General features: G+C 40.5%; 1 protein-coding gene and 1 long non-coding RNA gene across 2 annotated transcripts in view; both read right to left on the reverse strand.

The window, feature by feature from the left end:
* The window catches only part of NSUN7 (NOP2/Sun RNA methyltransferase family member 7), a gene marked incomplete at its 5' end in the record, with an annotated part of 59,697 nt that extends 50,375 nt beyond the window's left edge, over positions 1-9,322 (reverse strand). Inside the window, 4 exons of the mRNA XM_072784805.1 lie at positions 2-132; positions 476-534; positions 8,054-8,439; positions 8,679-9,322. Of these exons, the coding sequence (XP_072640906.1) occupies positions 2-132; positions 476-534; positions 8,054-8,439; positions 8,679-9,322 (1,220 nt within the window). The remainder of the gene's footprint in view (position 1; positions 133-475; positions 535-8,053; positions 8,440-8,678) is intronic.
* Positions 9,323-9,346: 24 nt separating this feature from the next.
* On the reverse strand, positions 9,347-18,665 carry LOC140621591 (uncharacterized). The gene is made up of 4 exons (XR_012021339.1): positions 18,502-18,665; positions 13,819-13,898; positions 12,238-12,368; positions 9,347-9,472 (listed from the first exon to the last, which is right to left on the reverse strand). It is a non-coding gene; the product is annotated as an uncharacterized lncRNA (long non-coding RNA).
* Positions 18,666-21,229: the final 2,564 nt, after the last annotated feature.

The raw sequence follows: 21,229 nt of genomic DNA on the forward strand, positions 1-21,229 counted from the left end.
CCTGTTAAGAAGACTCTCTACTTCCTGAACTTCTGCTATGGGCTCTTCATTATCAGAAAGGAGACGAGCTTGAAATTTTCTGTCTTGGAAATCATACAGCATCACAATAATAAGACTGCTCAAGTGATCTGGCTACCAAGGGGAAACACACATAAAGAAAAGTATACAAACAATATTTAATAGCAATATTTTCCATTCCACTATTTTTTCATAGTCTGGTTGTATTGAGAGACAGAGAAGGACTTCCAAATAGAAAAAAAAAATCCAGTAAAAAAATAAACCTTTTCAAAGAGACAATTTTTGCTATGTCATCACAATGAAAGTACTAGGATCAGAACTGGAAGTAGGAAAGAGTTCAGGATGTGTTTTGAAGAGGCCTCAGCATCAAGAAAACTAGTTTTTATTTTACAGGCTTGTTAGTACTTTCTAAATAACAATCATGAGACAGCTAATGATGTAAAAGTTGTCTACTCACTATTGTGGTACTTGGGAAGATATAGCTATCTATTAATATTGTTTCCAAAATATCTTGAACTGCAAGACAAGGAAAAAAATCTGTTACTGAAAATACCAAAAATGAAAAAGAAAACTTTGGAATCAAAATATACTTTAGACAATACCACCAACTGTTTTTACTTTCATATCTAAAATATATTTCAATTCTTGACAAAGACTCACATGATGAATACTTGTCATCTTTTTGAATCCGGAACCCTTGGGATCTAGGTACCACACAAAATCCTAGTCAAAGGAGCATTTTTGGAATAGTTAAAGCAGTAATAAAAGAATTCCAACCTTTAGTTCAATTTCAACCTTTATAAAACATTAAAGAGGATCTAATTTAAATGTCATCATTTTTATATTGCTGGATTGATTCAGTAATATTTTATTTAGTTTTGTTCCATGTTTATGCTCATGAGAGATATTGGTCTATCATTTTCTTTTTTCATAATATCCTTATCAATGTTGGTATCAGGGTTATACTGGCCTTGTAAAGTAAGAGGGAAGTGTTCGCTCTTCCTACATTCTTTCGAAGAGTTTGTCATAGGTCAGTATTATTTCTTACTGAAATATCTGGTAGAACTCACTGGTGAAGACATTGATGCCATTTAATCTAAGACCCAAATGACAAGGAGTTAGCCATGGAAAGATCTGGGAGGAGAGAGCATTCTAGGCAGAGATAATTGCAAAGGTACAAGGTGGAAACAAGCGGACATGTTGAAAAAGCTCCACGGGGTACATGAATGTTCCTTTTGTTACATCATGTGACAAATGCTTTATATGCACGGTACACATTGAATTTCAGTTTTTTATTTGGGAGATGGGAAAACTAAAAAGAAGTTTTAGACTAATAGAGCACAGACTCTAACTTTCATAGGAAATCCTTTGGAAATCATTATCCATATTTGAGCCACCAATTATGGTTGTATTATATAAGGCAACATTTCACTTATAGGGAAAATAAGGTTTAGTTTTACACCTAAGTACATGAAAACCAATTCCTATCTACTTCATAGGTTTTCAGCATGGGTCCCATTTCATCACAAAAAATAGAGTCCTCATAACAATGAAGGAGTTTATCTAAGGGAGCAGACCTGCACAGGTCACAGAATTTTCAGCAATGGAAGTGTTTCACTCCTTCTTAGGATACAGTGAAACACTCCTATTTCCTAAGAAGGAGTGAAACACTCCTATTTCCTAAGAAATAGAAGAGGCAGAATGAAATAATGATTTTGCCAACATTGCATTTTTCCTTTTAGGGCTCTTGTCAAAACTGGTAACATTGTTGGGCTGCCTTTGATGCTGTGCAGAAAGCATCACCTTTGTGTATCTACAATTTACATAACATTCTCATGTAGTAATGCCAACATTAATAGTACCTGTATACTTTAGATAGTGCTTCCTACGTGCTATACCTTGTTCTAAGCGCTTTTCATATGTTCACTGAACTCTCATAACAACCCTATGAATTAGGTATCTATCATCATTATCTCTATTTTATTGATAAGGAGATGAGAAAAAGAATATGGTTAAGTACTATGTTCGTAATCACACACCAAATGGCAAATCAGGGTTTCAGACCCAGACAGTATGGCACCAAAGTGTCTGCTCTTTACCACAACATTATGCGGCCTTTCTTCATCTTCCTCTTCTAACAAACCAGAGTGGCTAAATAAAACACATTGCCAGTGACTAATTTGAGTTATCAAGATTTACTTGATGATTGCAAACCTTGCATATCCTACCAGTATGACCCAATAACTTGCATTATTCCCTGTTCCCAACTAATTAAAAGCCTGTTCTCTTTAATGTGTTGAAAAGAACTCTTCATCCCCATTCTTCAGGTTTTCAACATGGAGGGGTCTTCCCTGGAGAAACACCCTTTGCCAGTGTGTCTGTGGAGGTGCAGTAGAGAGATCTACACTTCTTCACAGGTTAGATGAGAAAGTATTCGGTAGATAGTATTTGCAAACCTCTGGACTAGAGATCTAAAGCCATGTCCCCGAACACCTTTTCTTTTATCTCTCTCTCTCAGTTGGTTCCAAAATCAAATGTGAAGGCAGAGCACTATTTATTGGAACCCTAAGATTCACATAGCTCATCTTGTCATCCCTCCGGCTCTGGAAGAAAGATGGAAGATGTCCCTTCTTTTGATTCTCCTCTAGGTTCTCCCTCTTTTATTGTTATTATGTTTTCATGGAGTTTCCTTCATGTGAGGGATCTCTAGAATCTTCACTTCAAGAATGTCAAGGGCCTCATATAATTATATATAATACAGTTGGTTCAGTTTGTGTGGGTGTGGAAGGAGAGAAACAATAAAACTATTTAAGGCTTTTTTGGCAAAACTAGAAAGAATAGCCACTAACATTCTGAAAGAATATTTGAGAAACATAAATACTAGGGGAAGGAAGCTGGCATCACCAAATACAAATCATTATATAATTAAAACAACACACCATGGAACCCTAAAAATCCCTTAAAAAACCCCTAAAAAACATGGATTAGGGATGGGGTTGCTATTTCACTTTCCAACCAAATGAAACATCTCTTTTTAACCTTCTTTCTGCTAGTTCCTTAGGTACATCATTTAATCTCTTCTTGAGCTTCTCTCAATTTTTTCATCTGCAAAATCAGAATCTTACATCTCAAAGGACTGGTATATCAAATGACAAAGTGTTCTTTTAATTACAAAGAGCTATGTAAATATAAGGTATTATTATTGTCATTCAAGAAAATTGCTTTAACCTCTTCCATGAAACCAAAGCTTAAAAGGTTATTGATCTAGATCATTTTTCTAATGAATGCAATCAAGAATTAACTCAGCAGGCGGGGTGTGTCTCAGTCTACTAAGCCTTCCACTCTTGATTTCGCCTCTGATCCTCATCTCAGGTTCTTGGGATCAAGCCTTAGCCCTGCATCAGGCTCCATGCTCATTGGGGAGTCTGCTTCTCTCCCTCTGCCCCTCTCCCAATTTGGACATGTATGTGGGCACACAAGCTCTCTCTCTGTCTCCCTCTCTCAAATAAATACATAAATAAATATATTTTAAAAATTATTATTATTATTATTTATTTACTCATGAGAGACACAGAGAGAAAGAGAGAGAGGCAGAGACACAGGCAGAGGGAGAAGCAGGCTCCTTGCAGGGAGCCCGATGCAAGGCTTGATCCCAGGTCTCCAGGATCACGCCCTGGACTAAAGGCAGCACTAAACCACTGAGCCACCTGGGCTGCCCTCTTTAAACAAACAAAAAAAATTAACTCAGCAGGCCTGAGTGGCCAAACCTTGAACATTCCAAGGAAAGATATGGCCCTCCAAGCTCCTGTGAAATAACCTCTATAAGCCTTTGAAATATCTTGCCTGATGAAAGTGTCCTTGTGTACACGGGCGTTGGGCAAAACAGCATCAGTGTGGCCTCTGGAAGAGCTAGAGATTGAGTAAGGTCAGCCACAAGAGCACTCCTTATCTACATGACTGATCCCAATAAACATTGTGGACAGCAAGGCTTGAATGAACTTCCCTATACTTCAATACTACCTTCTACATACTGCAATACTTCATTCGCATTGTCGTCCATTGTTGCTAAGAGAATTAAGTCCATATTTCCGTGGACTCCATTGGAAAAGAACAATAAGAAACTTATATCAGGTCTCCTCTAGTATGTTTATATACATACATATATATAAATTTATATATTTATAAATATAAAAAGGTTATGTACTTTTTTCTAGTGTTGATTTTAAATAACCTCCACTGTAATACACTATACCCATGAGTATAATAGCTTTGCTAAGTTCTGTGAGTCCTTCCAGTGAATCATTGACCCTGAGGGTGTTCCTGGGCACCCCATCTAAAATTACTAATTCCCAAAGCCATAACCAAAATATACATTAAGCATTTACTAGGTTTTTCAGACAGAGTTAGAAGATTCTGAAACGAGCAGATTAATGCCACAGACAGTTCATGGGACTGAAAGTTCACCAACTATTATATATACCTAGAAAGGCTGGAGAAAGAATGAAGTCAGGAATAAGATCAATAATTTCAGGGAAATCTTCAAGTGTTCTTTTTTCTTTATGGTTCATCAGTCTATTTCTTTTTTTTTTTTTTTAAGATTTTATTTATTTATTCATGAAAGACAAAGAGAAAGAGGCAAAGACATAGGCAGAGGGAGAAGCAGGCTCCTCATGGGGAGCCTGATGTGGGACTTGATCCCAGGACCCCGGGACCACGACCTGAGCCCAAGGCAGACGCTCAACCGCTGAGCCATCCAGGAGTCCCCATCAGTGTATTTCTTAAGAAATTGTTTTCCAGATTTTCTTCTTTAATATTTAGAATTCCTTGAAACATCCAGAGATTCTTTGAAAAAACAAATTAGCTGCTAGTACTCTACTTCTTTGACAAAAGTAAAACTTAAAAGGAATAGGCTACTCTTCATTACCTTCTTTAACAGAAAATTGACTTTGGGGCTATTTAGAAAAGCAGGAGTAGTGGTTGTCTTCATCTTAAAAAAAACAGACTGATGGGCAGCCTGGTTGGCTCATCAGTTTGGCGCCGCCTTCAGCTCAGGGCCTGATCCTGGAGACCTGGGATGAGTCCCACATCGGGCTCCCTGCATGGAGCCTGCTTCTCCCTCTGCCTGTGTCTCTCTGCCTCTCTGTCTCTCTTTGTGTCTCTCATAAAAAAATAAGTAAAATCTTTAAAAAAAAAAAAAAAAACAACAGACTGAGCCCTTTACACCTTTAAAAGTTTAATCAGATAAATACACATTCTGCTTTTGAAAGAGCTTATACACAAAGGACATCAACAAAAGAGCAAACAATAAACCTGAAAAACTTAATACAACCAAAGGAATATACTTAACATTTATATAATTAAAGGAACTTCCTCTGTCATTTTTTCCTTCTCCTTGTACTTCCACAGGAAAAGGTAATATGATCTAAATCATCTATTCACAAATTCACCAATAAAAGGGACCATTACCCAAGCTCTCTTTAGTTTGTACATTAGCCTTTTCAGCTTTATTGCTCTTATAAAACCATAGAGAAAAAAAATCCTGAATTTTCTTTTCTGAACTGTGATTCCCTGAACCTATACTGTACAAGCCAAATGTGAGTTTATAAAATATCATGTGAAAGTATTGGTAGAACACTGATAATACACAAGATAAAAGTGAAATGCACAGAGCATCCCATATTTTAAAGAAAAATATCAGGCTCTTAATTATCTTGGAAACCTAATGCATTTAGAAATTCTGTTTTCATTCTATTTGAACATTCAGAAATTATTCAGATAATAATTTAAGCAAGATAGTTTCCTTATAAGAAGAAAATAATATTTGTACCAAGTAAACAACCAAAGACATTTTATTTTAGTATTTGACCTTATATCAGAATTAGAATTTTAGGGGGATCCCTGGGTGGCGCAGCGGTTTGGCGCCTGCCTTTGGCCCAGGGCGGGATCCTGGAGACCTGGGATCGAATCCCACATCAGGCTCCCGGTGCATGGAGCCTGCTTCTCCCTCTGCCTGTGTCTCTGCCTCTCTCTCTCTTTCTGTGACTATCATAAATAAATAAATAAATAAATAAATAAATAAATAAATAAATAAATAAAATTTTAAAAATGAACATTTCAAGCAAAAGCAGGTTTATAAAGCAAAAGCAGGTTTATAAAGGCCTATGACAGTACTTTATCTGACTGGGATTTTCTGGGTCATTAAAAAATATCAAATAATCACAAGGCCCTTCATAAAAAGAAATAAAGACTGAGAAAGATAATCTAGTACATATATCACTATAGCATAACCATCTAGTTAATGCATTAAATTTATATACAATAATTTCAAGTTTTTAATATTGACTTTTAAAGGTAGGATTCAATATTCCATTAGGAAAACAAATGGTCTATAATAGAATTTTGGCATTAACATTAAATACCAGCTAATTAACATAGATGCCCAGTCTGCCTTTCACTGTTGCAAAGAGAAAAAGATGTAAAAATGTTCTTTTGACTCATGATTTAAAAGCACACCTTGGTCTTGAAAACTACATTTTTAAAAGCAAATGGAAGGAACGGATGAAACAATCGAAAGATTACACTGGAAAAGAAAAAATGGTAAATGGTTAAGACATTAAAAAAAAAAAAAACAAGAGAAAAGAAATAAAAACTAAAGAGAAATTGCTTCTTAACATCAAATTTTCTTCCTTGTTGATAAACTCCTGGCCCTAGAGTTGAGCTGTATCATGTCTGGAGACTACCAAAAATATATATTCACGTCTCAGTAATTAATGGGACATTTAGTTCAACTGAACAATTGTTAACTGCGTATGTGCAATGATGAAGAAGGCCCAATATGTACTAATACCAAGGAAATACATGAAAATTAGTGTTGCCCTTTCAAGCTGTCTCTTTAGCAAGGCACAGGCTCATTTCAGCCATGCTGCTAATACTCCAAATATTTCTGGAACTTCTTTTTTGGAACTATATTCAGTCAGTTTACAAATCAATGTAAACATTAATATAATATAGTACAATATATTATAAATTATAAAGTTTATCACCAGTACAAAAACAAACATCTCCAGGGACACCTGGGTGGCTCCGTGGCTTCGGCTCAGGTCGTGACCCTGGGGTCCTGGGATGAGTCCCGCATGGGGCTCCTCGGAGGGAGCTTGCTTCTCCCTCTATGTCTCCTCCGCTTCTCCCTCTACGTCTCCGCCTCTCTGTCTCTCAAGAATAAATAAAAATCTTTAAGAAACAAAACAACACCTCCAGACCCTTTTGACTGTTGCTCTTACCAGCTCCCAAACTTCAGGCTACTGGCTTTGAATGGGATCATTTGGGGGGGGGGGGGGGTTGATTTAATTTTTACATTCATTTTTAGTATGTTGTACCTTTTCTTCTTATCCCATCTCTGTTCCTCTCCCTCACCCTCTTACTGGTTTTTACGTTTGTGAAAGTTTATACACTAATATACGAGGTGTAAACACAGAACACAGAAAATGCAAAGAAATAACCCCAGGAGAAGGAATGCGTACTTGGCTAATTCAGTGGATTCCTAATGCTTCCTGTTAATGAAATGGTTTCCTTGTTTCATTTAATGACTGTGCATTACATCTATCTAAGGACGGGCACCGTGCTAGGCCCGTGCAAATCTGCAGTTGGGGGGGGGGGGGCAGGGACAAAAAACAACAACAATAAAAAACACAGTTCTGGCCCTGAAAGAGCTTATTACTGTCCTGGAAAGAATTCTCCGAATTCCTTGACATTTGCAACTGACCAGATGTGCGTAAAAACAAAACCTGGCGTGCAGGAGGGGGGCTGCACGCCACGGATTCTCTCATTATCTTCCTGTAAGCGCTGATCTTTTTTTTTTTTTTTTTAGACTTTTATTTATTTATTAGAGAGAGAGAGGCAGAGACACAGGCAGAGGGGGCAGCAGGCCCCACGCAGGGAGCCCGATGCGGGACCGGATCCCGGGTCTCCGGGGTCGCGCCCTGGGCCGAAGGCGGCGCTAAGCGGGGCGCCGAGCCTTCGGACTGGCGCTACTCACACTTCAGGGCGCTGAAAGCCAGCTCGTAGGACGAACGCTGCACGGATTCATCCTCCGACTCGGGCAAGGACCGCAAGGGTTCATCCCCGTACTTGATTAAGACGTGCTCCGGTGACTTTTCCAACCGAATACCCTGAAAAATGTTTGCTGCCGTAACGTAGACGGCGTCCGGGAAGCCCGTGCTCTCGGGCGCCCCGGCGGGGCCTGTGTCGCTGCGCGGGGCGCGGGCCGACAGCGCCGGGTCCTCCGCGCGGGGCTCGCGGGCCGAGCCCGGCTCGCCGGTGCCGCGGGGCACGGCCGCCCCCGCGCCCGCCGGCGGCGACGCCAGCTCAGCTACCACGCCGACGCTGCACGGAACCGTCTTCCTTGCGCCTCGAGCATCGCGTCTGTGAAAACAAGCGGTGATCTCGGTAAGTCCCCGCCGAGGCGGGACCCACCCGGCCGCCCGTCTCCGTCGCGCGCGCAAGGCGGAGGCGGGACAGGTGGCACCTGGCGGCCCCTGCGGGCGGACCCAAGCGTCGCGGAGGGGCGGGGGCGCGCAGGCGGTTGGGGAGTCGCCTCCCGAGCCGCCCTTCCCGGGCCCGTCGGGGGGGCGCTCCCCCCGCCCGCCCCACGACCCCCTGACCCCAGGCGGCGGCGGTCTGCCGGGGCTTCGGGGGACGGGGACGCGGCGGCCGCGCTCGGGGCTCCGGGGCTGCGGTCGGAACGGCGCCCTCGGGGCCGCGCGAAGGCAGTTGGGTTCCGAGGCGGCCTCGCCTGGTTCGGGGCACGGGCGGTGGCGGCCTCCGGCGCTCGCTTCGCTCGGGTTCCCGAAGGCGGGGCGCGCCGTCGGGCCTCTCTCGGTGTGTCCTGCGCGGTCCCCGGGCGGACGCGGCGGCGGAGCGCGGTGGAGCGCGGCGCGGGGGGACCGCGGCTCAGGCCCCGCGGAGGGCGGGTGGGCCGGCCCGGCCCGCGGGACCCGCGTCTCCATGGCAACCGGACGCCGCTCGGGGGCAGTTCCCGCGGGATTTGGCGGGCGAGCGGCTCCGCCTCGGTGGGAGTTCGGAGACACCTGTTCCCGCCCCGCTGGGGGCCGAGCGAGACCCTTTGCGCGCTTGGCCCGCCCGGGCCCGGGTCCCCGACTCTCCCAGGAGCACGGGCTTCCCCTCCTCCCGGACGGTCCGGGGCGCCCTCCTCGAAAGCAAGAATTCTGTGTCGGTGACGGCACCCGCCTTGGCGCCTGGGGCGCCGCAAACGCTCCAACAGGAAGAGTAGAGAGCTCCCGAAACAGAACAAACAAGCAAAGGCGGGGTGGGGGAAAAGACAAGCCTGCTTTATTTCCGTACTTTTTAGGACGACGAATATCATGCACTCTTCCAGGGCGACCTGGGTAAACGTCTTTGCCAACTTAAGGCCAAGTCCCTCCTTTCCAGGAATTGCCTGCAAAGAAAGACTTGGCTGAACTGGACCAACAGACTATCAGATTAACCTCGCTGCATCCCCCAATGATAGCATGCAAGTGGGAGCAAATACAGACCCCCGCCCCCAAAAAAAGGGTTTTAATACGGCTTCTTTAATTTTTTTAATAATAAATTTATTTTTTATTGGTGTTCAATTTGCCAACATACAGAATAACACCCAGTGCTCATCCCGTCGAGTGCCCCCTCAGTGCCCGTCACCCAGTCACCCCCACCCCCCGCCCTCCTCCCTCCGGCTTCTTTAATTTTTGAGTCCACCTAGGGAGCTCCTTCCTTCTCAGTCTTTGAAAACTCAGTGCAAACATCGCCTCTATAAATCCTTCCTGATGCTTGTATCAGAATATAAATTTAGCCACTGGGACAGAGACCCAGAAGAACCCATTGGCTTCAACAGAGCAAGTTTATTTCTCACCTAAAGTCCTGTTGGCACAGGGGCTCTCCTCCACAAAGTTGTCAGGGACCCCACTCCTATTTTACGGGGCATGTGAGGGCTTTGCCCTTGTCAGTTTAGTCTAGGGTGGCTTACCGCCAGGTCCATTGCCAGCCAGGGGTTGAGGAACTAGAGGAAAGGGAGGGCATGCTCATTCCTTTTTCAAGGACATAACCTGAAAGGTGCACACATCTCTTGGCCAGAACTCAGTCACATGGCATACCTAACAGCAGAAAGGGTTGGCCTATGTGTCCATCTAGAAATCAAGGGAACTGTCGCTATGGAAGAAGGGGAGGATCGGTATGGGGAAATGATTAGCAGTCTCTGCTACAAACCTCTGTCTCCCACCCCTTCATCCACTAGTGTACTCAACTTCCATTATTCCCAGAATGTCAAGTGTTGCCTCTTCTATGTCCCCATAACACTTTCTACATGCATGCATGCATTCCGTCCATAAAGTTAACAAATAAACATTAAATTCTTACCATGTATCTGACACTATGCTAAGCCCTGGAAGTAATAATGAATGTATGGAAATGATCAGGCACCTTACCCTCAAGAAATTAATGAATAGATGTACGTTAGCACCCTTCAATTTGTATTATAAATATTTGTGAGCATACTGTATTCCTCCTCCTTCTCCCACCTTGCTACCATGTAGCCCATAAAACACACAGTCTTGGGCAGTCCAGGTGGCTCAGTGATTTAGCGCCACCTTCAGCCCAGGGTCTGATCCTGGAGAGCCTGGATCCAGTCCCAAGTCGGGCTCCCAGCATGGAGACTGCTTCTCCCTCTGCCTGTGTCTCTGCCTCTCTCTCTCTCTCTCTGCCTTTCTCTCTCTCTCTGTGTCTCTCATGAATAAATAAATAAAATCTTAAAAAAAATTTAAAAAAACACTCAAATACTTTTATTAACTCGTTTTATTTTTATTATATGTAATATTATTTTATTCCCAGATATTAGTAAAATATCATTGTCACACACACACACATGCACAGAAGATTACAAAAATGAAGATGCCTTAGGGGTCGGGTCATGATACATTTCATTATGCATCACACGGTACACAGTACAATCTGCTGAAAATGTGAGGCAAAGCTAGCTATCAACTTTAAAGTACTATTAGTCTTTCAAAATGTAACTGAGGAGCCTCTTATTTTTCCACGATAGGTCAATGTAAGAGACAACTCACGATATTGAAAATGAAACTTAACGAGATTCTCTATCCCCAAAGTAAAGCTTAAGCAAAGAGTTGTGGGGGAGTGAGTTCATAGTTAACTGTTTGTTCTAATTGTGTGTATAATCCTCTTTACCTCTCACTTCTGGTTAATGGTCTCATTGTGGACTTAAATCTCGGGGAGGACGGTACAAAAGTCGCCGTAGAGATAGGTGTGTGGATTCAACTGTTGTGAAAGCAGAGCAGTAAAAAATGTGGTCTTTGTTTAAGTCACTCTTTGTAATATGACCAGAACATTAAATCAGAGATAGTGTAGAAAATTAAAAGCTAGTTACCTGGAGCTTTCTACCAAAAGAACTTAGAGGAGTGATTTTCTTTCCCCAGGGGGTAGAGTATTTGAAATATTTGTAAATTAACATTCCTTGCATTTGACTCAGAGTAACTAGTGTAAAATAGGTATTTAAAATACATTATCTCACTTGCTTCAAGTTAATCCAGGCCTATAAACTGTGCTCAGCTTCACTGAAGCTTGTTATAGAAGTATAAAAAAGTGTATGAAACATAAAGAATTTTATTTTATTTTTTTAAAGATTTTTTTTTTATTTACTTATTTGACACAGAGTGAGCACAAGCAGGGGGAGCTCCAGGCAGAGGAAGAGGGAGAAGCCAACTTCCCACTGAGCAGGGAGCCCAATGCAGGCTCCATCCCAAGACTGGGATCATGACTTGAGCTGAAGGCATACCCTTAATGGACTGAGCCACCCAGTTGCCCCAAAACATAAAGAATTATTTTTTTAAACATAAAGAATTTTAACTTGTGTTTTTAAACACAAAACTCAATTTATAATTATTGTCATTTAAAAATAAGTCTATTTTCTCTGCAATATTTTTTTCCTTATTCTTTTGTATTTTATAGATACCTAGTGTTCCATTGTGGACCTAAGCTATATCTAACTAGGAACTTTGGGGTACAAGGGCAGTATTAGGAGCCCTATTTGTCTGAGGATCCTCAGAACCTCATGGGTAAACTGCATCTGGTTACTGATGGTCAGGTACTGAAATATTCTATCCCAGAGGAGAAAAGGGCGATGAATGCCCCAAAAGACAGGAAACTACTCACTTTGAGGTGGATGAATAGCATCCTCTGATGCTGGGTGAGAGTTGGTATGAAGGAATACTTCGCATATCTTAGAGGGTAGCATTACTCAAGTGTCCTCTTGCCCAATCCCTGTGGAAACTTGTCGCAAATGACTTGAAATGATAAGATGATAATGCAAAGATCACTTTGGGAAAATCAAAATATGATTGTGGTTCTTTAACACAAGCCCATCAAAGATTAACCAAAAGAGCTATAATCATTTGAAAAGGAGGGGGAAAATCTTTCTTAATTAAGAAGCAGCAGACAACTGGGATGGAGCTGAGTCCTGAATGATGAGGCAAGTGGAGAGGAACAAAAGTCCAAACCATAGCAGTTCATAAACGGCATCCTTAGAAGCAATATTCTGAAATTTAAAAGCCAAATATGCCAACAACTAAGGAAGAGTTGGAGTTACCTGGGGTGCAACAGGGAAAGAGGTTCAGGAGGTCTACTAGTGGGGCACCTGGGTGGCTCAGTCCGTTGAGCTTCTTCCTTCAGCTTGGGTCATGATCTCAGGGTCCTAAGATCCAGCCCCACATTAGGCTCCCTGCTCAGTGGACAGTCTGCTTTTCCCTCTGCTCTGTCTCTCCCCACTGCTCATGCTCTCTTTGTCAAATAAATAAAACCTTAAAGAAAAGAGGTTCATTTTCCCAGGCTTGATTGCCTTTGGTGGCCCCGGAGACAAGAGGTTACAATAGACAATCATCATAATAGATTGCACCAACACAGTAGTTTTCCAGATGTGGTCATTCAAGTACCACTTTCGTGGGTGATTTTTCCACATCCATATACTACTATCTATACTATTTTCTCAATTTTTTAAAAAAAATCAAGATCACAGCTTTAATAGAAAACTGTGAATGGAAAATCAGCATCATTTGACATAAATGAAAATAATCACAATGAAAGCAAAATAATACTATTAGATTCTAGCTAGAAACAGTGTACCAGCACTCCAGGCCTAATGTTGACTGCTCTCAGCTAAAAAGGAAGATGAGGGGCGGCCCAGATGGCTCAGTGGTTTAGCGCCGCCTTCAGCCTAGGGTGTGATCCTGGAGGCCCGGGATCGAGTCCTACGTCAGGTTCCCCACATGGAGTCGGCTTCTCCCTCTGCCTGTGTCTCTGCCTCTCTCTCTCTCTCTTTCTAATAAATAAATAGATTTTTTTAATCTTTTATTTATTTATGACAGTCACACACAGAGAGAGAGAGAGAGAGAGAGGGCAGAGACATAGGCAGAGGGAGAAGCAGGCTCCATGCACTGGGAGCCCGACGTCGGATTCGATCCTGGGTCTCCAGGATCGTGCCCTGGGCCAAAGGCAGGCGCCAAACTGCTGCGCCACCCAGGGATCCCTAAATAATTTTTTTTAATAATTTTTTTTTAAAAATAAAAATAAAAAATAAAAAGGAAGATGGGCAATGTTAGAGAGGTGTTAAACACCAGCCCCAAAATGAGATTTTCTCCTTGTCAGAAGGCTCAAAAGAGCCTTGGATAAAGCAGCTTTCTGTTATGTATTTGTTATTCAATATTAATTCAGCATATCACTTTAAATCATCTCCCATACCTTTGATGGTGCTGGCTCTGCACTGAAGAAACTCCGTGTCAAGAAATTTGAATTCAAGCATTAGAGGAAAAATGCTTCTTCTGAAACAAGAGGTAGAAAATACAAGAAATTCATAACTGGCAAGAAAGACATTGGAAGGGGCACCTGGGTGGCTCAGTGGTAAAGCCTTTGGTTCAGGGTGTGATCCCGGGTCCTGGGATTGAGTCTTGCATCAAGCTCCCAGCAAGGAGCCTGCTTCTGCTTCTGCCTATGTCTCTGCCTCTTTCTCTCTCTCTGTGTCTCTCAGGAATAAATAAATAAAATCTTAAAAAAAGAAAAAAAAAAGAAAAGGAAAGACATTAGAAGGATCTTGTGTCACAAATGAACTCAGTCTGCTTACATGGCACAGTGGTAGTGGGAACTTTAAAACTAGATAGAATTAAAAAAGAAAAAAAAAAACTAGGTAGAATTAGAAGACCAGTTTTTTAGTCCTAATGTTGTCATGAATTAGTTACATAACCCCAGGCAAGTCTCTGTTTTTTATATTTGTTTCTTGATATGTTGAAGTCCAAGATTTATTTACTAAGAAAAAAATGAGTGAAGAAGAGACTGAGAAAGATTGGCAGTCAATAGGGGAAAGATATTTAAGTATCTTTTTAAAATAATATTTATTTATCAGTATTTATTTAAAATATCTATTCAAAAGGTTTTTTTTAAGCAAAGGTAGGCAGAATGGAGGAATAAAAGGACCAAGACATAAGATATACAGAAAAAAAAAAAGAAAAATGGTAAATATAAATCCTATCTGATCTGCAATTGCATTAAATGTAAATGGATTAAATACTTAACTAAAAAGCAGAGGTAATAGAATGGATTTAAAAATCCAACTATAGGACAGCCCCAATGGCTCAGCCATTTAGCACCACCCTCAGCCCAGGGTGTGATCCTGGAGACCCAGGATCAAGTCCCACATCAGGGTCCCTGCATGGAGCCTGCTTCTCCCTCTGCCTGTGTCTCTGCCTCGCTCTCTCTCTTTGTCTTTCATGAATAAATAAATAAATAAAATCTTTTAAAAAATCCAGCTACATGCTGATTGCAATAGGCATATTTTAGTTTCAAACACACAAATAGGTTGAGAGTGAGAGGATGAAAAACTATAGCCATCCAAACTAGAACCAAAAGACAGATTGAGTGGCTATACTCTTGTCAGACAAAATAGACTCTAAGACAATTGTTCTAGAATACTTTTTCCTAGAAAATAAGTCTTAGACTTGAATACATCAAATTATTTTGGCATTGGCAAAGGGTTAGTAAAATTGTGGTAGGTCTAAAAGTTCTTTTGAATCAATGATTTCATTGGGAGCTCTGGATGTGTGTTTTGGATCAAAACAAAACACATGCCTCAATGTTACAATATCATAGCAAACCAGACTGCATGGAAGAGGTAAAGGTATGGTTTTTATGGCGATCCCTGACCTAATGCTCAGAATACATAATCTAATAGAAATGTCAGAGTCACTTTACACTGAGATTATATGTATTGCCTTAGCATTTAAATGCTTGAGCAAATATAAAAGAAACAAATATTAAAAATTAAATTTTCTTTTTCATATTCGGAAGTTAAGAATCATGAAGAGTTATATGAAATGGCGAGAAAGGATATTTTATGCTTTTATATAACTAAATAAAAACTTCCCATTCCCCCACAAAACTAAGCCAATCACACCAGACCAAACAATAAAAGCTCTGAGACAATAAGGACTCCACACTAGGTTTGAGTATACTATCTTATTCTAAACTAGATTCAGGGAGCCATCTGCTGGTAAATTGATGAGTTAGTTTTTATTTTTTTTTTTTTAATGGATGTGCAGTTAGGGTTGCCAGATAATATACAAGACATCCAGTTAATTTGAATTTCAGATAACCAACAAATAATATTTTTAGATTTATTTATTTGTTTGAAAGAGAAAGAGAGATAGGGCTAGCTGGGGGGAGAGCAGAGAGAGAGAGAGAGAGAGAGAGAGAGAGAACCTCCAGCAGACTCCCCACTAAGCACAGAGCCTGACCCTTACACCCTGAGATTATGGTCTGAGCTGAAATTAAGAGTCAGATGTTTAAACAATTGAGCCACCCATGTGCCCCCTGACAAATAGCTTTTTAGCATAAGTATGTCAGTACAATACTTGCTCCATATGCCAATGCTATTTTGTCTTAAATTTTCAATTATATTATTTCAAATGATTTAGAAAAGGTTTTCTTAAAATTCAGATTGTATAATTATTTAGGAATATACTTATTGCTATATTCTATGTGCATGAACTCTTTGTCTTCCCCTCTTTTATCTGGCTCCTTATCATTTTTTCTAAGGTGGAACCCAACACAGGCTTGAACTCACAACCTTGAGATCAAGACCTGAGCTGAGACCAAGAGGCAGATGCTTAACTGACTGAGCCATCCAGGTGCCTCTCCTTATCATTTTTTAATTGAGCCCTTCTTCCTAGTTTACTTCTTTCCTACTGCTACAGCCTCATATTTAAGGAATCTGAGTCAGTTACAACTAATGAATGAAAAATCAGATAATTTATTTTATTTTCTGTAGTACCTTAGTTGCAGATACTATTTATCTTTTAAAAAGTAAAGGTGCATATCTGTATGTTTTATTTTTGACCTTTAAATTTTTTAACTTATGTTTTGAACTGGTAATATATTCACGTGATTTTAGTTTAATACAAAATAAAGAATATTCATTGAAAATTCTCCCACCCTTAACCATCAGGCATCCAAAAGTTTCTTCATGTATAGGCAACCAATCTACTCTATGTGATCTTCAGCTATCTTAAGGACATTATTTTGAAGTGAAAACATACAACAGGGTCATCTTTCACGAAAAAAAAAAGTGCCACAGATGACAATGAAAAACATTTCTTTCCTTATTAGTTATGGTTTTCAATTGAACAGCTTAATTTTATTTTGCCTATGAAGCAAATAATAGCAAAATGTATTCTCTTAAATCTTGGTTGCCTCTGAATGATTGACTGTAGTTGTAAAATCCAGTTAATTAAAAACTTGCATTATAAAATATCACAAGATGGAGATGTTGTTCCATGAAAGTGACAGTTAAAGAGCATGAGAAAAAAAATCTTTTGTTTCTTTTTGAACATCTTTATTTTCTTCTTTATCTTGCTCCCTGTCTTCCTGTCATCCAAGGTAGTGAGGAATATTCAAAGAGCCTGTGTTCAAATCCCTGATTTGTCTCTTTCTGCCTGTAACTCTAAATTAAATAAACCTTTAGGAGCCTTAAGATTGTCTATAAATTCAGGCTTATGCTCTTATTATGAAGATTATATTAAATAATATATCAAAATGGCAAAGCCCTCCAGCAAAAGCCAAGGACACATACAAGTTGTGTTTATCACTCATTGCAGTGAGGGAGAATGCACACCCTTAGGAAAAGGGCTTCTCAATAAGAGAGTATTAGAAAGGACCCATTATAGGACTGGAGCTGTGGTTGGGTGATTTGTAGTAGGGGCCCAAGGAAGCAAGGTTCACTTTGGACTGAGTGCTGTCAGAATGCAAGGACAATCTATGGCTGGGTATTTCACCCTCTATTTACAGTATCCCCTTTTCCATTTTTTCTCTTTCTGCAGTTTGGTCATCTAAAGTCCAGAAACAGATGACACTCTTGATGTATTGTCAGAAGGCCAATAGTAGCCTATTACTATGTCATAGTACCTACATCATTCACCTTTCTTCATTTCATCATGTAGGCATTTTATCATCTCACATCATCACAAAGGGGAGTACAGTTCAAGAAGATATTTTGAAAGAGAGAGACCACATTCAAATAACTGTTATTACAGTACATTTTCGTAATTATTCTATTATGTTGTTAATCTCTTACTGTGCCTAATTTATAAATTAAACTTTATCTAATGTACGTTTAGGGGAAAACATACTGAAAACAGATCCCTTCAGATCTAACTATTTTTTAAAGAATATTATTTATCCATTTGAGAGAGAGCATAAGCAGGGAGAGCAGCAGAGGGAGAGGGAGAAGCAGACACCTGCTGAGCAAGGAGCCCAATTCAGGGCTCCATCCCAGGACCCTGAGATCATGACCTGAGCTGAAGGCAGATGCTTAACTGACTGAGCTACCCAGGTGCCCCTCAGATCTAACTTTTAAGTTCATTTATCCAGGGCCGAAGCAGCATTTGGCCTAGGAATAGTTTGCCCTCATTACTGTGGCAAGTGAGCCTTAATATTCTAAAGAGTACCTATGAATTCTGAAGTTTTCCACTCTGTTGAAAAACTATTAGGAGCTGTTAGGAGCTGTTAGGAGCAAGGACTATCTCTGGCCTCTGGTGAGCTCCAAGAACTTTTTCCTCTTTTCTATAATCTTCTCAGGTGTTTCTTTCCCTGACCTTGCCTAACTTCTTCACACACATTCACTGAGCAGCACTCAGCTGAATATCAAAAGGGTCCCTCTGCACATCTCCAGATTTGTCTCTCTGATCCTCTGCTTCACTCTGTGCATGCTGTCGTCCTTGGCTCCCTTGGACTTGCAAATCCATCTCCTCGACTCAGAGAGATGACTGGGCTCCACTTGGGCTCCACTTGGGCTCTACTTGGGCTCCACTTGGGCTCCCAGTTCAGAGTCCTAGAAATTGGCTCTAGGCAGTAAGGTGGAGGCAACTGGAGTCTTACCTCATTTGTTTCCCATCTCTCAGAGATCACTGTCCTTGGTGGCCTAGTGTCAGTATCTTGAATGCTCTGGTCTCCTACATTTTGCTCAGTTTTTTAGTTGTTTCAGGTGGGAGAGTAAATCAGATCCTTGTTATTCCATGCTGACTAGACACAGAAGCTGTCTTAAAAAAAAAAAAAAAGCATCATGTACTAAATCAAGTTACAAACAAACTTGATGGTACTTGTCTTACTTGTCTTGATTCAGGCTGCTGTAACAAAGTACCATAGACCGGGTGGCTTAGAAATTTCTTTCTCACAATCTGGAGGCTAGGGTGCCAGCATGGTCAAGTTCTGGTAAAAGCCCTCATCTGGTTTGCAGATGCAGTAAACTAGCTCTCTGTCCTCTTCTTACACAGGCACTAATTCCATTCCTGAGTGCTCCATCCATGATCTAGTTATCTCCCATAGGTCTCTCCTCCAAATATCATCACATTGGGGATTAAATTTCAACATGCAAATTTTGGGGAGAAACAAACATTCAGTTCATAATAACACTGAAAGCAGTTTTTTTACTCAATATAAAGAATGCCTTTCTATAACCCCACTTATATAAAAATAGAATAGTTTTCCCTTGGAAAGAAGTGTGTTCCCTGTCATGCAGATATAGACAGAGGTTATAAGCATTGTCTGAATATTGTAGAAGATATTCAGTTATGCTCAACAAACTATAGCCTACAGGCCAAATCTGTCCCACCACCTGTTTTTTTTTTTTTAATAAAATTTTATTGGCACACAGACATGCACTTTTAAAAAAAAAAAAACATATTGTGTATACGTAAGGTTCTGTCATGCTAAAATGGCATAATGGGGAACACCTGGGTGGCTCAGCAGTTGAGCATCTGCCTTCAGCTCAGAGCCTGATCCCAGATTCCTGGGATCAAGTCCTGCATCGGGTTCCTTGTGTGAAGTCTGCTTCTCCTCCCTCTGCCTGTGTCTCTGCATCTCTTTCTGTGTCTCTCATGAATAAATAAACAAAATCTTAAAAATAATAATAAAATGGCATAATGGAGCACTTTTGATAGAAACTATGCCCTTCAAAGCCTAAAATTTCTTATCCTCAAAATAAAATAAAATAAAATAAAAAATAAATAAAATAAAATTTCTTGTCCTCTTCTGAAAAAATTTGCCAACCCTAGATTACAGCATCATATATGGCTGATGTGGCAAAATGACTTCTTTGATCCCTTCCCAGCTCAAGTTTCTAGGAGTCTGTGAAAGCAGAGAATAAATTTATTGCCTAATGCAAATTTTGCATCTTCTTCCATCACATATCTATATTCATTTTTTTTAACTTTTTAAATTTATTCTGTGTGTGAGAAGAGACCAAGCACACAAGAGCGGAGGGAGGGAGGAAAGGTGTTTTCCCTCTTCTTAGGGAGAAGCAGGCACCCCATTGAGCAGGGAGCCTGATGTAAGGGTACATCCTAGGACCCCAGGTTCATGACCTGAGCCGAAGGCAGCCACTTAACCAGCTGAGCCACCCAGGCGCCCTCTATATTTATTTTAATATAATATTCTCCTCCCCATCTCATTTCTTTGGGTAAAATTGATCCTCCCCAAATATCCCTATGTTTGTCCTTTAGCTTTGCATCTCTCCACCATGTATATATATTCCTTATGATGTAGTATCATTCATTCCCTTTCCCCTACTAGTTCTTCTGCTTCTTTTTTTCCTTCCTCTTTAACCTTCTCCCTTACTCTTTTTCTGCCTCTTCCTTCCCTTCTTCTTTGTCCCCCCTTCTCTTTCTCTGCCTCCTCCTTCTCATTTATAATTATTTATAATACCATACCAGACAGTATTCTAGACACTGGGGCTTTAGCAGTAACAAGATAATCTCTGCCATCACAAAGCTTACATTGGTACCCTAATTTGAAAAGTAAAACCATGGTGTTTTCAGGTCAAAAGCAAATGATTGTCACCAAAAAGCATTTCAGAGAATCCAAGACAAGACACACCCACCAATTTTCATGATGCAAGATAACAGAGTGATCATTCCCTAGGCTGTCAACTTGCTCTGAATCTTAAGTGGAAAAACCTTCTGATAACAAAACATTTAAAATTTCAACCAGAACGAGAGTGAGAAAAGATAGGGCACCGCTGTCCCCAAAGGACAATCTCAACACCACATGTGATTTTGTATATGTGCCACATCAAAATGTTCTCACCTGTAGTTGCTGAAAGAGATTTTCTTTTGAGCGTGAAAGATACAGTTACTGAAAGGGCATTTAACATGAAATAAATTATATTTTAGGAGCCACCAGTGCCCCACAGCCAATCTTCCAAATTTTATTAAAAACTAAAAATAACATATTTCAATCTCTATGCAAAATCTCCCCAACTCTAGTTTTTAATTAAATTTTTTTTAAAAACCCTCTCCTTTAGGAGAATGTACTTTTTTTAATCATTGTCAATTTTTTTCCTCAGACGCTTGAATTTAATAGGGAATATAAATTATGATCTTGGAAAATAAGCAATGCTAATTATAGAGAATCCATAACTGTGATACATTTAACCCCAGTAATTTAACAGTGACTTCATCTCTAAAATGAGTTTTGTGCTTTGGACTTCAAACTCTGTTTTACAGAAAACTTCTAAAATGGAATTGCTGCAAAGCCCTCAAGGTTTTTCAAACACAGGGACCTACTGTTTGGCAAACCTGCTTGATCTTTGTCTCTTTGTTCTCCTCTT

This window comes from Canis lupus, chromosome 2 (genome assembly GCF_048164855.1).
Source record: "Canis lupus baileyi chromosome 2, mCanLup2.hap1, whole genome shotgun sequence".
Lineage (NCBI taxonomy): Eukaryota > Metazoa > Chordata > Mammalia > Carnivora > Canidae > Canis > Canis lupus.